This window comes from Xiphias gladius, chromosome 5 (genome assembly GCF_016859285.1).
Source record: "Xiphias gladius isolate SHS-SW01 ecotype Sanya breed wild chromosome 5, ASM1685928v1, whole genome shotgun sequence".
Classification (NCBI taxonomy): domain Eukaryota; kingdom Metazoa; phylum Chordata; class Actinopteri; order Istiophoriformes; family Xiphiidae; genus Xiphias; species Xiphias gladius.
In genome coordinates, this window is record NC_053404.1 from 23,403,892 (window position 1) to 23,419,249 (window position 15,358).

The 15,358-nt window shown below is 40.6% G+C and overlaps 1 protein-coding gene across 8 annotated transcripts; it reads left to right on the plus strand.

Moving 5' to 3' along the window:
* Positions 1-13,330, plus strand: sycp2l (synaptonemal complex protein 2-like). Of its 8 annotated transcripts, XM_040127555.1 has the most exons (26): positions 43-101; positions 203-221; positions 1,317-1,436; positions 1,539-1,652; positions 2,086-2,190; positions 4,218-4,242; positions 4,349-4,428; positions 4,556-4,644; positions 4,886-4,920; positions 5,300-5,442; positions 5,568-5,620; positions 5,709-5,754; positions 5,824-5,916; positions 6,061-6,133; positions 6,273-6,415; positions 6,872-6,995; positions 8,308-8,357; positions 8,468-8,537; positions 9,176-9,255; positions 9,333-9,375; positions 10,551-10,643; positions 10,743-10,927; positions 11,008-11,102; positions 11,790-11,889; positions 12,638-12,696; positions 13,137-13,330. In XM_040127555.1, exons 3-26 carry the CDS (start codon positions 1,329-1,331, stop codon positions 13,183-13,185), a joined length of 2,055 nt encoding a protein of 684 aa, XP_039983489.1. In that variant the 5' UTR covers positions 43-101; positions 203-221; positions 1,317-1,328; the 3' UTR covers positions 13,186-13,330. The 8 variants fall into 8 exon arrangements, with proteins under 8 accessions (XP_039983491.1, XP_039983485.1, XP_039983492.1 ...); XM_040127557.1 differs by lacking the exon at positions 203-221 and having other exon boundaries at positions 1-101; positions 13,115-13,330; XM_040127551.1 differs by lacking the exon at positions 203-221 and having other exon boundaries at positions 1-101.
* The last annotated feature ends 2,028 nt before the right edge of the window (positions 13,331-15,358 follow it).

Sequence of the window (15,358 nt, forward strand, 5' to 3'; positions counted from 1 at the left end):
CCTCCGCTGCTGTTGGCACTATTTTCTCTCCGCTCTGATGAGTTAATTGGCGGCATCTGTGCGAGCTCCAGACTCATCGACATAAGAGAAGAGACACGATGGTAAATATTAAACTCGGTTTATCCGGCTCAGAGGAAACATTTACTGATTTATTTTAATTTTGTATCAGAAAACGGAAAACAACCCTTTTTTTCTGCTGAAGTTATTCCTCAGAAAATAACGTGAGTGAATTAAATGTGAGGTCAGTTCACATCATTTAAGGATGTTTTTTTTTTTTTTTTTTTTTAAATGTGTTTAACATTATCTCAGTCTGTACCGTTAAAGTTCCCAACACAGTAGGTGTAAATCATCTGCATTAAATCCGACATGTGTTTATTATGTTATAAAAATTAAATAAATGGCATCGTTTGGATTTAATCTGTTGGTCTGAACAGTTTCTAAAATGTGTTAAACAGCTGGGTCCTCTCGGCCTCCGCAGCTGTTTCTGTGATTTTTGTCCACCACACCCCTCTGTCACGCAATGCAGACTGCAGCGCCCCCTGGCGTCTATCTGCAGGAAGTCACTCACCAAAATGAAATGCCTCCTGCTGTTAAGGTCCAGATAAAAACATAATTTAACGTGTTTATAATGAGAATTTTTTAATCCAACAGAGAAAAACAGCTTCTTCATTAAACGTCTTCAGTTCAAACAGTGAATACTGTAATTATGTTTATCTAAATGCAGCAAAGGAAATGAAAGTGCAGGAGATTAAGTTTGTTAATTGACAGTGTGCTAATCAGTTTATTATATCCAACAGATTAAACATTTGAAGATTTATTTTCATAACTTATATTATTTTTTAAATTTTTATTCTGGGTTTTGGGCTACGCATTTTTGTATTGTATTTATATGATGTGTTTATGTGCTGAGAGAGAGAGGAAGGAAGGAAATCCAAGTAGAGCAGTCGCCCTCTGAGGCCTCTGTGTCTTATTCTGACATTTTCCAGTCAAAACAAACTGAGTCTTAAATCGCTCTAAAGTTGAATGAAGTTTGGTGCACTGGGGTTTAAGGATAAGAGGACATTTGGTACAAATTACTCATCAGGATTCATGATGTTGTCATAAGAGTTATTTTGAAGACAATGATGACATGCAATGTCATGATAGTTTCAAAATAAAAGTTCAGACATAATTAATGATCAGTTTATTAAACAAAAAAGAGGAAAAAATGTGACGGCTTTTTGTTTACGTGTGTGTGTTTGTTTCTGTGTGAACATACTCTGTGTGTGTGTGTGTGTGTGTGTGTGTGTGTGTGTGTGTGTGTGTGTGTGTGTCAGTTTCAGGTCCAGATGGAGGACTGTTTGCTCCGTGGAGACTCGTCTCATCTGGTTTCTCTGCTTCACTATGAAGGACTGACCAGCACCACCCTCACCAGACTGGACCAGCTGGTCACCAAGGTAACAGGGTAGGGCGGTCACCATGGAAATGGGTGTGGGCCTGTTTTACCATCTGTGAATGAGAACCCTGTGTGGTTGTTGTTTTTGTTTCCCTCTCTACAGGATCTGTGTGGATCTGCTTTCAGCAGAGTCCTGGTTGTGTTGAAGTCTTTAGAGATTCTGTCAGAGAACAGAGACGACCTTCAGACGCTCATAAACCACGGACTGCCTGCAAAAGTAATCTGTAATCTTTTCATTTTTAATATGTAATAATCTAGTAAAGTAATCTGTAATCTAGTTGTACTATACTAGTGATAATCTATTCTATGTCCTTTGTAATCAGTAAAACACTGTCTAGTAACAAACAACAATACACAATGTTTGTTCATTGTTGGTTGTTTATTGGTTACTGTGTAGGTGTTGTTTATTGTCTGTTATCTATTTGATATTGTTTACTCTTTGTTTACCATGTAGGAGTTTTTAATTCTTTATTTGTTGTTTAGGTTTTGTTGTTTATTCTTTGTTTAATGTGTAGGTGTTGTTGCTCATTGTTTTGTTTTTTTTATTATTTGCTTCTTCACTGTGTAGATGTTGTTGTTTATTGTTGTTTATTCTTTGTTTAATGTGTAGGTGTTGTTTGTTTTGTTGTTGTTGTTGTTTGTTCTTGTAGTTGGTGTTGTGGTTTGAAGCTGTCCGTGACCTGCTGACCTCTGACTTCCACAAAAGCTCTGCCCCCTTGCTGAGCCTGACTGAGGAGTTCTATGACTACTTCCTGGTGAGGAACATGCTGGGAATTAAGTCTCCAGCTGTTTTAGTCACATGTTCCTTGTTCATGTCACCTGACCACCGTACAGGTCAGCTCAGTCTTTCAGCCCATCAGGACTCACCGTCCAGCCCATCTAGGTAAGGTTCGGTCACATGACTGTACTGTGAATTACAACGGCCCCACAGGGACCTGATGTGGATCAGACAGCAGGGTTTGTGGTCAACAGGTATCCCTCCACATCTCAGTGAGCTCTGCACAGGGACGGACAGGTGAAGTCTCAGCAGCCCATCTTATGGGCAGACATTGCTCACGTCATCCTTGGCTCCGCCTGGACGAACACTACAGACCAGTCTAAGGTATCTTGGGGAAACCGGTCCATGTCCAGCTTGGCGTTCATGGACCTGCAGAGGGTTTATTACGTGGGCTGGTACTTGCCTGCCCTTTCAGCCGATACGTGTGACGGTGTCCTGGGTGGCGGACGATGTGGTGGACACAGAATAAAAGGAAAAAGAGGCATCTGTTTCAAAGCTTTTACCCTGTCTCCTCCTGGTTTAAGACTTGGTTTGTGTTTGTAGGACCTGTGACTGTGACGTGGGAACCAAACGTATCGTCACTCTCTGACCAAACCTTGGTTCCGGAGAGGTGCTGCTAATGTCTAAACCACGACATATCAGACCTGAAACTGGATCAGTTCTGTTTGATAAACACACATGTTGTTAATCTTATTTCACAAAATAAAACCACATACATCATAGTACGAAACAATATGAAAATAACATTTGGCTAAATGAGTAAATAATTAGGTTACCCACTCACTCGGAACTGTGTGAATGCTTCCTGCTCTGAATCAGACTTTAACATCTATACAGTCATAAATAAAACACATTTAAAAATGATCTTTTGTACATAGCTTGTGATGCTACAGTTACTTTCTGTTTACATAGCTGCTTGCGCTTGATTGGAAGGCGCTACAGATGTTTCCTAGCAACAGAAGTTTCCACTGAAGCTTTTACTCGCAGAGCAGTTTCTCAACTTTTAATGGTAAAACGGGTTTTAGTAAATGACTGGTTTGAAAGCCACCGGTGGTCATTCAGAACTAAGGAAGGACCTTACGCTCAAACTGGCAAACTTTCTCTTGAAGTCCTCATAATGTGGCCATTGGGTTCTGGTAAACCAGCATTGGCCACAAGAGATGCTACAGGAATCCATGTTTACAGATCAGGTCTTGGATTTCCTCGGCAGCCCTGACCTGTTCCCCCCTCTGCCAGCCACACCTCCTGCTCCTCACTGGTCACGTGGAGTACTCAAGACCATAGACTTGGACTTCATGGGTCCTGTGCCCTGGTAATGAGTCTCAAGACCCTGGAGGGGCGCTGAAGTTGTTGTCACCATCAGGTCATCCATAAAAGCCCCGATGGGGGCTGCTGAAGACCAGGTTTGGTCAGAGAGTCTCTATACACCAGTTTTTCTGTCTGGACAAGTGTCCTTATCTCTGAGGTGAACAGGATCACCGAGATGATGAATCCAGGGACGATACTCTTCTCCAGCCAACGTTGTGCTGATGTTGCTGTTGTTTCAGACGAGACTGAACCATTCAGGCCTTTATCAAGTGTCTCGGAGCAGGAAATCAGTCCAATCAAACCCACATTTATTAGAGCTGCAGAAAGGTCCTGACCTGCGAGGAGATGCAGGGGTTTGGAGGTCAGGCAGAGATACTCTTACTTATTAAAAAGTCATTTAGACAGAAAGCGAATAGACCTTGTTTTTGACGCAGCAGATAAGACACGAACCCGTCCTCACAACGTTACTCTATTCTGATGAGATCCTCAATCACAAGCGCAACCGTGTCCCCTGGTTAGGAGACTGTATGTGCGTGAGTTACTGCAAAGTTCTACTTTTGTAGATTTCTCTCTTGATTTTTGATAATATGCAGATTTTGCTTTTATTTTGTTCTGCAACTTTGTTGAATCTGAAACTGTCCGTCTCCCTGTCTCTGTCTCTTTCTCTGCCTGTCTGTCTGCCTGTATGCCTGTCAGCTGCTGGTTCAGGCTTCTCTCCCAGGTCTGTTCCTACATTTTATGTTTTTCATGTCCAGTCAGAATTTATTCAGTTTGTATTACATGTTGGTCTTTACACTCACCTATCTGTCTACCGGTCTCTCTCTCAGTCAGCCAGCTGTCTGTGGTTCTTCTTCAGTTGGCTCAGTTTGCTTTGGAACCAGCGATCCACTTTCCACTGAGACTGGAGGTAACAATGGAAACGACCAAAAACACCTCATTTACTTAATGCTCTCTGCTGGTCTGTCCTGGTCTGTGATGTGTCCTAGCATCAAGAACTTTTCTGCTGTTAGTTGAATGTTGTCTTTTTTTTTCAGGCCATCAGAACCTTTAACAGCATCCTGGAGTCTCTGAGCCGAGAGCAGCGGAGACTGATCCAGAACGACCAGAACCAGAACCAAATACTGTAGTACACAACAGAAACATTCTGATTCCAGACACAGACTTCAGCATAAATGTGTTTTTAATGTGAAAGTTTACAAACTGTGGATATTTGAATATTTTTGTCAGAATCTCGTTTCTGGTCTCATCTTGTCGTCTATAAAAACCACATTTCTTAACTCAGTGCTGACTGTACCATCAAACTGTCTCTCCAACTGTCTACCAATCGGTCTGACTGGTTACCTGTCTGTCTACCTGTCTGACAGATTGCAGGTGGCAGCAGCAGTTCTGACAGTTGGAGGTGAGTTTCTGTGTTAACAGCATGTGCCCCCATCTTTCCATGTCACATTCACAGACTCAGTCCTGTTAAAATATATTGTATAAAAATATATAACAACTATATATATTACAACTGTTATCAGTGGGGTTAAATGAAGATATAACTGTGATCTGCATAGAAATTTAAAAAAATGAACGGTTAATGCTAATGTGACCAAGAGGAGGTATGTAAAGCGAGAAAACACCAGGGCCCGGAATAAGGCCCTGAGGAACGCCATGAGTTAGATTAAAGGAGGAAATGAAGCGGAAAATACCCGTCAGGCAGACAAACAGAAACCAGAAGCTGCTGTCTCATCCAGGTGTCCATGTTTGTAGTTCTGACCGTTGTCGTTGTTGTTGAGACTACGAGCTGCAGGTCAGCCTATCAGAGGCTCTGTGTCGTCTGACGCCCAGGAAGGACCGACGGCAGAGAGCCAATCACTGGTTCTCCAGCTTTGACATCAGCAATGCCTTCTGCAACATCAAGGACGGAGACTTTGAGGTGGTGAGTGACTCACCTGTCTATCCGTACACCTGTCTGTCTGTCTGGAGACTTGTCACTACCCCGGTTTGTCTGAAGGCCTGTCTGTCTCTACACCTGTCTGTGTCTGCACTTGTCTCTCTCTCCAGGACTGCAGACGTTTCCTGAACTTTGTTAACTGTAACCATGGTGACCAGAGAAGGTGATAAACTTCATTAAACTTTAATAAAAACAGAACTGGTCTGAGAACTGTTTAATCGGGTTATTTTTCCCCGCATTCTCTCTATCAGGGTCTACACCTTCCCCTGTGTAAAAGCATTTCTGGACTCCACTCAGGTAAAACATTTTACCCCGTGGATACAAACCAGATGTCACATGTTCACTTCATGTTTTCTTCTTCTGCAGCTGTTTCGACCAAAAGATGACAAATTGGACGAGTTCTGGATTGATTTTAACGTCGGCTCAGGATGTGTGAGCTTCTTCATTGATGAACCTCAGGTACCTAACTGTAGCGCACTGCACCGCACAGTATCAAAATGTACAACACTGTACTACACTATACTACAGTTGGCCGAACAGTTTTCCGTATGCTGTGTGTTGTGTGTTTTTAGCATTGTGTGTGTGTCTGTGTGTTCATTCAAGGGTTTCCTGTGGGGGTCCATCCACCTGCTGAAAGAGGACGTGGATCACTACAGTCTCCAGGTCAAAGACGACGGTCAGTCACTTTCATCAAGAATAAACCTGTTGTTCTATTTGACTCTTAATCCTCATCAACACCTGGACAGGTTTTTTTTTTTTTAATGGCTGACTCTGGATCAGTTTGTCAGTGACAGCCACTGTGTGTGTGTTCTCAGGTTGCACTGGGGCAGAGACTGTCCTCAGCGTCCAGCTGAATACTCCCATCATGCACCACAACAGCAGAGGTCAGACAGTGGAGCTGAGCTTCAACTGTGAACATCAGAGAGAGCTGGAGGAGGCTGCTGGGAGAGTCTTCATGGTACCTGTCTGTCTGCACACCTGTCTGTAGATCTGTTGTTGTGGTGATGATGATATATTTATTTATTCATTCAAAAGCAGAAACTTGACAGGATAAAATAGGATAGAAAACAGGAATTCTTGTTGAAAACATAAAATAAATGTTCACATTAAACAGTAAATTCTCCATAAAATAAATAAAACCCACATAAATACAGGAATCTGGTGTCATCTCACGATAAAAGAAGAAAGTATCAGTTGTTAAGAAGATGTTTGACATCAGCCAACAATCCCTATTGATATGGAGCCAATATCTCAGTATCGATTGGATATTGATAACCACTTGTTATCGTCTTTGGTGGAAGAAGAAGCAGAAGAAACATGAGACAAACACGACCTTTGACTCAGAAACACTAACTTCAGAGTCACGTTCAGAAAATGTACGTAACGACCAATAACTTCGTTTTTTTCCTTTCAGAAAGTGAATAGCTCCCCTGGTGTTAAAGACACAGGTGGTACCGTCCAGGCCCCCCCCTCTGCTAACAGACACGATGGTAGGTCCTACAGCAGGAAGAAACCGCAGAGCAAGAGTCAGCTGAAGAGTGAGTCTGTCTCTCATCTTTAAATCTTCTCTCACTTTTAGATGTTGTAATAACATCAGACTATCTTTAATTTAAATGAAAAAACATCTTTTTTTCTCTTTCATTTACCCATACTTCATATTTCATCCTCCACATGCCAACAAATATAAAACCAAAAGAAAATTTCACAAATCCCACAGTTATGCCCGAGTAGAGTTAATTTGTCTGGTGGTAAAAACTGTGATCGATGAATCGGATTAGTGGAGATTTTTTTTTCCAAGAAACTAATATCACCAGGATCAATAGCCCCAAAATGGCTTTTCAAAGAAAGTCACTATAATCCTACATTATAAAGGAAGACAGAGGGAATAAAATTCTGGTACTTTAAAAAAATGAATAAAATTAACAGTATATAAATGATCATTATTCCTGTAGGAGAGATTGAAATATGCAGTGTTTTTGTGTAAAATTCAGTTTAAAAAGTTTAAATGAGATGCACATTTACAGATCTACAGACTGATCCAGAGTCTGAGGGATGTTTGAATAAAATGCACTAAAATGTATGAATAAGTTTAGTGTGTGTGAGAGAGAAACAGAACACATTTTACATTTACAAGACTGACAAAAGAAGAAATCCAACATTTAGACAAAAATAACATCAGATTCTTTGATTTCATGTTTCATGTTTAATTTAGCTGATTCTTCAGTTTATTCATTAATTTTGTACATTTAAAATGTCATTTCTTCTCTTGTAGCAGATTAAAGTGCAGCTGTAGATGTTTAAATAAACCTGTACTGTAGCTGGTGTTTTCTTTCCAATTAAAATGTACATGAAGTGGATCTGAAAAGCTCCACCTGCTGGACTCTTTGGATCATTACAGTCACTGTGGACTCAGTATTTAATGGCTTTAAACATTGGTAAACCAGAATGGCACTCAGAGAGCACAGACCAAAGTGTTTGACAGTGTCAAGCAACATACACCAGACTTTGGAGAAAAAAAGTTCAAATTCATAGTAAATGATCCGGATCTGTCCCAGAATGTAACAGGTTCTTCCCTGGTCCCAGGTCCATCCCTCCACCAAGTTCAGTGCAAATTGGTTCAGTAGTTTTTGCGTAATCCTGCCGACAGACAAACGGACACGGGCGAAAACATAACTTCCTCAGCGGCGGTAATGAAGATGATTTATTTGATCATTTCAGCCTAAATGAGAATAAATTAATTGTTTACATTCTACATTTAAATCTAATTTCAGAATCGAAGTTTGTTGGAACAAAAACAATAATATCCAAACGTTATCTTGATGTTTGTTTCTGTGTGTGTTTGTTGTCTAGTTTTGCCTCTGTCGTCTCCGAGCAGTGAGGATGACTCCTCTGTAACAAAGGTGATTACACTGAAAACAGCAGCTGAGATAAATAAAGACAACGGGGTGTTTAGAAATATTAACGATGAGCAGCTAAAGAATCATTTTCACCCGTCTTTTTTTTCCCCCAGACTCCAGGAAAAAGCAGATCAGAGTATCTGTTTGATCAGATCAGACACTCGACTCCGACTTACGACTCAGGTAGGACAATTTGCTGGTTTGTCAACACAAATTTCTACTTTCGGCGTCCATGTAGACATCTCTGCAGACTGTAACCAGTCTGTAAACGGCAGACCTGCATGGACTCGGGTACAGAGCAGCCAAACTCAGGGTGTTTATATTGTAAAACCTCCAATAATAATGGACTATAACAATAACAACCTCCATCTGATTTAAAGACTCAAAACCACCACACAGAGACTCGTTTGTTGCCTTTTTTCATCTCTTTCAGTCTGGGGGTCTTGCTTCTTGTCAATCGTCTGTTTCCTATGACTGTTTCACAATAAAAGCCAGGTGAAGTGTTTTAATGTGGTGAAGCACCATTAGGACATGTTGCGGTAGCATTAGCAGTAAGTGAATCCAGCTGTGATCCAGCTGTAGGACAGTGAACGGTGAGTCTGGCTTCAGACACATCAAACAAACAGTTTGATGACAGTCACATTGGAGTACAAGCTGCAGCGTTTGAAGGTTTTCTGGATCCAGTGAACTCTGCCACTAACCATGAACCATGCAGAGGACGGGTTGACCATGAATATAATTCCAAACAAGGTCTGGTTTGACTCTGATGTTCTGTCTGCAGGTGAAGTCTGGACTTGTTGTTTTGAACCTGTCTCTCACAGGTGTTCCTGTGGGGGCGGAGCTAGAGATCTCACAGGAACACACAGTGGAGTTTGGAGGAAGCGGCCCTCCTTTACGACAGGTACATTTCTTCTTTTATTCCCCCATGAAAATATCACCTGTTCCCTGTTTCTCACCTGATTTCTTCTGTTGTTTCAGGAAGTCTTCGGCAGTGACAGGAAGAGAGCCGCTGCAGAATCGGGTCTTTAACTTTTCTTTGATTTCTCATTGATCTCTTTATTTACATTTATTATTTATATTTGTAAGAAATCCATCTTTTATCACTCTGGCGATCTTCCTTGTTGGACTAATCAAACTCTCTATGGCATCGTCATTCCCCTATTTCTGTCAAAAGCGGCACTCGTTTACTTTTCGTCAGTTTCTTCCATTTTGGATGACGATTGTTTCTTTGCTCCATGATTTTTAACTGTGACCACAGTCATAACACCCCTCACACAGAACTGTAGGAAACACTTGCCGTGGAAAAGTTTGAAATGATAAAAACACAATTACTCATCAGACAAAATTTATAAAATGCTCACAACTGACAAGGACAATTTTAACTTAACGCATAAATTTAAGTCAGAATTATGAGGCTAAATCAATGACTTTAGTTTTCTGCCTTGAATTACACGTTTGATTTTAAAGAATATAATTCTGACTAAAAATATCATCATCTCAGCTTTTAGAGAAGGATTTATCAGAGCATGACTTGCTTTTTAAAAAGCCAGATTTGACTTGAATAGATGCCGTGTTTATATAAAAGATGTCATTCTGACAGTATATCGGAAAGACAGACTTTTTGAAAACATTGGCTCGCAGTCATGGATGCGGAGACTCAGAAATGGGAAAATCCATTCCTGCCAGAGCAAGAAAAAAATCACTAGGAATGGCAAAACTTAAGTGAGCCATTTAAGTTAAAAAGTTGAGATATCATTTCAAAATTTGCCTAAAAGGACCATTTTAAAAGATGTATTTTTAATTAATTTGTATATAAAGGATGTAATTCTGAGTTAATGTGTTATTTTACAGAAAAGACTTATTATGACAGACGCTTTTCCTAAATTGGTGTTTGTGTTTCGGTTGTATGAACTCGTTTTGTATTCTATGCAGTCTTGTTTGTGTTTTCTTTGTTTTGTGTATTTTGAAGGCAGACATCAGACCATTCTACACATACAATATGTCCCAAGAAAAAGAAACATTAAATAAATCAAATAAATTGTTAATAAGTAAAAACTCTGACGGAAATGATTTTCCATTAACAACGACGTCACAAAGGCAGGGCTTCCTCAGTTTATCTGTGGTCAAACTATTGTTTGTTTGTTTTCAAAACTGATGCTGGTCTTATCTCAAACTGTTTTGTCTGTCTGTGTGAAGGCTACCTGTCAGACCAAACTGAGGGCGCCCCAGCCCAGAAGAGGAGGGTGGAGCCTCAGCCAGAAGGGGAGGAGTCTAACTTACCAGTAAGAGGTAATTTATCTTTGAATCTTTTGTTTTTATTTCCTTTCAGTGTTAACGTTCATGTGAATGTGCTTCAGTGAACTGAATCTGCTGCTCACCTGGTCTCAGAGTGCTCACCTGAGGGGGCGGGACCATCGGTGGAAGAGGAGGGGCTATTTGACAAAGACGCGGGGCCATGTGTCAAGGGGGAGGGGCCTGTGAATAAGTCAGGAGAGGAGCCAGAGTCAGATCTGACTTCATGCATCACAGCTGCCTTCAAAACCTTCAAAACACAACTAGAACAGCACTTCACTGTAAGTAACCACACAGTTAAACAGTTATTGATTAGTGGTTCTGATTATTGGCATCATTTAATAAAGTACGCTGTTTTCAGGGCTGCTGGCAGAAGGTTGAAAATGAAGTTCTTCTGTCTCTAAAAGAGTGTCAGCAACACGTCTCATCACTGCTCACAGCTGTCCATCAACACAGGTACCGTCCACCCCAACACACCTGTCCATCAACACAGGTACCATCCACCCCAACACACCTGTCCATCAACACAGGTACCATCCACCCCAACACACCTGTCCATCAACACAGGTACCATAACATAGATACAGGTAATATACAAAATTGCAAAGTCAATGTAATGTACGAAGTCGCAACATTACATACAAAGACACATAAACGTACTGACTCATTTGTTTGATGTACAAAGAAATATAGAGTCGAGAAGTAACGTACAGACTCACAGAACTGCTATGGAGTCATAATATGAAATGCAGAGTCACGAAGTAACGTACGAAGTCACAGAGTAACTGTGACGTTATGGGGTAATGTACGAACTCTAACTTTTGACCAGACAACAGCAATGCAGACGATGCCAGCACTGCAAAAAGATGTATTTTAAATGTCCGCTTTTCGGTACGAACAAACATGACCACAAAGTCACAACAAATATTAAACAGATACACATTCATCTCGATACAAAAATGGATTTTACTTTCAGTTCTACTTTAAGAACAGGAAGTCCTCCTAATGAACAGCTGATAAATCTCAGGCGTAAACTGGGAGACCCTTGGTTTTTATGAGTTCAGATGTTCCATGGAACAACGCGAGACTGTCTGCGTGTCCGCTACACAACAACATTTGTGATTCTGTGTTTTGTAATTGTAGGTTATTGCTGCTGCAGAGGTTTGAAAACAGCGTCACTGATCAGCTGAGCCAACTGGAAGAAAACTCAACAAACCTGAACAACATAAACACACAGATCCTGGTACTGAGAGATGCTACAATAATGCTACTGTTTTACTGCTGTCGCACTTTAAATTGTGTAAAAAGTCGTAGAAATGAAAGAACAGACAGATGTTTGGGTTCTGTAGCGGTCGTCAGTTTGTTCATGAACTACTATTGGTCAGCATCACCCGACACATCGACAAGTTGGCAAACTAAAAAATTCTGACACGTTGTTTAGACATCTTAACATTTCGAGAAAAGAAGTTTTGTTATTTCAAGGAATATGTCTTAATAGCTCAGGAGAAAAAAAGCTGCGATATTCTGAAATAAAAAAATTAAAATTCCAGAATAATCTTAAGATTTTGATTAAAAAGTTGTAATAGAGTCCTTCTGCCAAATGGAGTCGAAAGCTTTTTTGAAATGAATAAAACATGCAAATATCTTACCATTTTATGTTTGGTGAGCACGTTTGTTACTTAAAGCGTGAAGGGTATATACATGGTCGGTGGTGCGGTGTTTCGGGAGGAGGTCAATTTGATTTTTACTGAAGATGGAGAGTTCATCCGGGAAATGTAGTATTCTTTTATTTAGAACACTACAGATTAATTTACCCGGACAACTGCTGACAGAGATGCCACAGATGCATACTCAGGTCTGATTTGTCCCCACTACTATTGTAAATGGGGGAAATGAGCCCTTTGCAGCAGATGTCAGGAAAATATCCTGACGGTAAAAGGATATTTAACCCTAACTCTCTCTCTCTGGTTCTGTCCCTCTTTATCTTCCAGAGTTTTTTCCAGTGTGAGATCCAGCAACTGGGCTCCTTCTGTGATGAACACTTGCAGAGGTCAGTCTGACATTTGACCCTCCTGTTTTGTTAGGATCTGTGTTAGACCTGTTCAGACTGTCACATTTTAGTTTAAAAGCTGTTTTAGACTGTCACGACTTAGCTTAGTTTGTGTTCAGACATTCAGGTTATGGTTTAGACCTGTTTACACAAACTTAATCCAGATTCTGACAGTATGGACTGTAGTGATGTAGTTAAAGCCTGTTCAGACTGTCAGGATCTGGTTTAAGTCTGTTTAGACAGAATCTGGTCTGAGATGGCTTAAACCTGTTTAAGCCTTCAGGATCTTGTTTAGGCCTGTTCAGATTGTCAGGATCTGGTTTAGACCTGTTTGGATTGTTTGAAGCTTGTTTATATCCTTCTAGACTGTATATATCTGTTTAGACCATTAGAATCTGGACTGAATCTAAACCTGCAGGACCTGGTTTTTGTTGCCATAGGTTGAAATGTTTGGAGAAGGGAGAGTTGGAGAATCCGTTGAGCCAGTGAAGAAGGAGAGAAGAGCCCATCCAATCAGGAAGAGACTTACAGATGTTAAAACTTTTACCGGTATCGGTCAGACCGAGTCCTCGTCTGTTTATAACAGAAAATACTGATCATGTTCAGAACGAGAAAAATAATAAACACAGCTGTCAACATGAACACTGTGTATTTGTTTAAAAGATCACTGTCACTCTCCAAACTTCATTCATATTTTAGCAATTTTTGTGTTTCATGTCTCCACTTGAGCTAAAGGATCATATTCTCCTAAGAGGACAGAAAAAAAAGGAAGGACAAAGTCAGTGAATTCACTTAGCTTTGTTGCAGCGCCAGCAGGTTACCATGGTGACAGTGAGATGACTGTGACAGGATGCGGTGTCTTTTTAATGGACCACAAGTTGTGGACAAACCATCACCAGTCAGATTCAAGAGTTACTTATAACATAGCCACTGTACAGGGTGATTAGATCTCCATAGTATCGCTCAGTACAGAAAGTATATTAACATAATGAGAAGAATAAGTTTAGGGAAAACGAAAGTATGTAAAATTAGTCTTGTAACAGAAGAAAATGGTGGATCTGTCTATGTTCAATCTATGTTCAAATTGCTCAAATTCAGCAGGTCAATTTGAATCTAAAAGTTCAAGTGTGATCAAATGCAGATCTGAGCTAAAGATAATCAGTCCATCCTGAATGGACTTGATGGGAATTCTGTCCTCTCAGGCAGTGATGGGCAGTAGCGTCACTACAAGTAGTGGCGTTACTTGTTCAACTACATTTCTCAGTAGCTTGGTGGTAACGTCGCTGTTTTCTCTATCAAATAGCTTTTATTGATCAAGTAGTTTGGTAGCAGCCACACAAGCTACATTTTCCCAAGCATTTCTGAAGCTCAGGCACAGCACATCTTTCTGCTGTGGTCTGAAATAAAACTAAGGATCAGTACATGATTACAGCACATAGTAGATATTCGTAGCCACAGAAGCATTTCCATATGACACTGACATCACGTATCAATCCTTGGGCTATGACAGGGCAGTAAGGGAATACAGACACACCAGCTGGACTTTACTTCAGGGGAACATGGCAGAGGGATCATGCAACGCCGAGGACGGAGAGGAATTGATCCAGAAGGTGTCGCCATGGCCATACCTTGACCAAACACATGACTTTAACTGAAACACCGGCGAAACATTACGTGTTCAGGCACTAACTGTGCAAACCCAAGAAAAAGCCGCTCTCAACTTCCAAGACATCCAACACTAATTTAAGAATACATGTTCAGGTATTTCCTGAATAAGCAAACACGACCATCTCCAACCAAGCTAATCAGTAGCAACTTGTCAACTGCCAACTATTAGCTAGCTACATTTTTTTCCTTAAATATAAAAAATTAAGAGAATAACTAAAAGTAGAATAGAGACTAGAGATATACCCATTACCACAATATACTGTCGGCTGAGTGGTATACACTGTTAAAAAATGTAAATACACTACAGTATAGTGCACTGTACAGTAGTGCACATCAGGTGGATATTGATATGGCAGTAGAGTGCATGAGTATCCATGGATGTTAGACTTAAATGTATATTGATACTTGAATAGTACGATATTCAAAATTGTAGAATTTTATTTCTTTTTCCCCAATTCCCCATTCCACCCAATTAAAATGGCCTACATGGAAAAGGAACGTGAGCATGCCAAAAAGAAGAGCACAGCCCAGAATGAGGAGGAACACCCTGTTCCCCTCACACAAGGCAGTGTAGCACAGTATTTCAGGCATGGTACTCCCACCGTAATCCAAGACCAATTCGACAAGTTGATCCTTAACTTCTTCATTCAAGGGTTGCATCCACTTCATACTTTGGAGAAACCAGAGTCCAGGGATTTATTGAGAGATATTTTGCCCTGCAGACTTTGATGTCAAGGAGAACATTGGGAAGAATGCTGAGGATGAGTATTTATCAATGAAAGACACACTAAGACTTTGTCCAAACAGAACCACGTATGTATCAGAACTGATGTATGGTCATCAAACAACAGAAGCTTCCTTGGAGTGACTATCCACTGGATAAATCAATAAACCTTAAGCATCTGCCTTGGGACATCAGCCTGTTGCAGGATCATAGGAAGCCACACGTACGATGTTTTGGGTGAGACATTGGAAGACGTACACAGAAAATTCA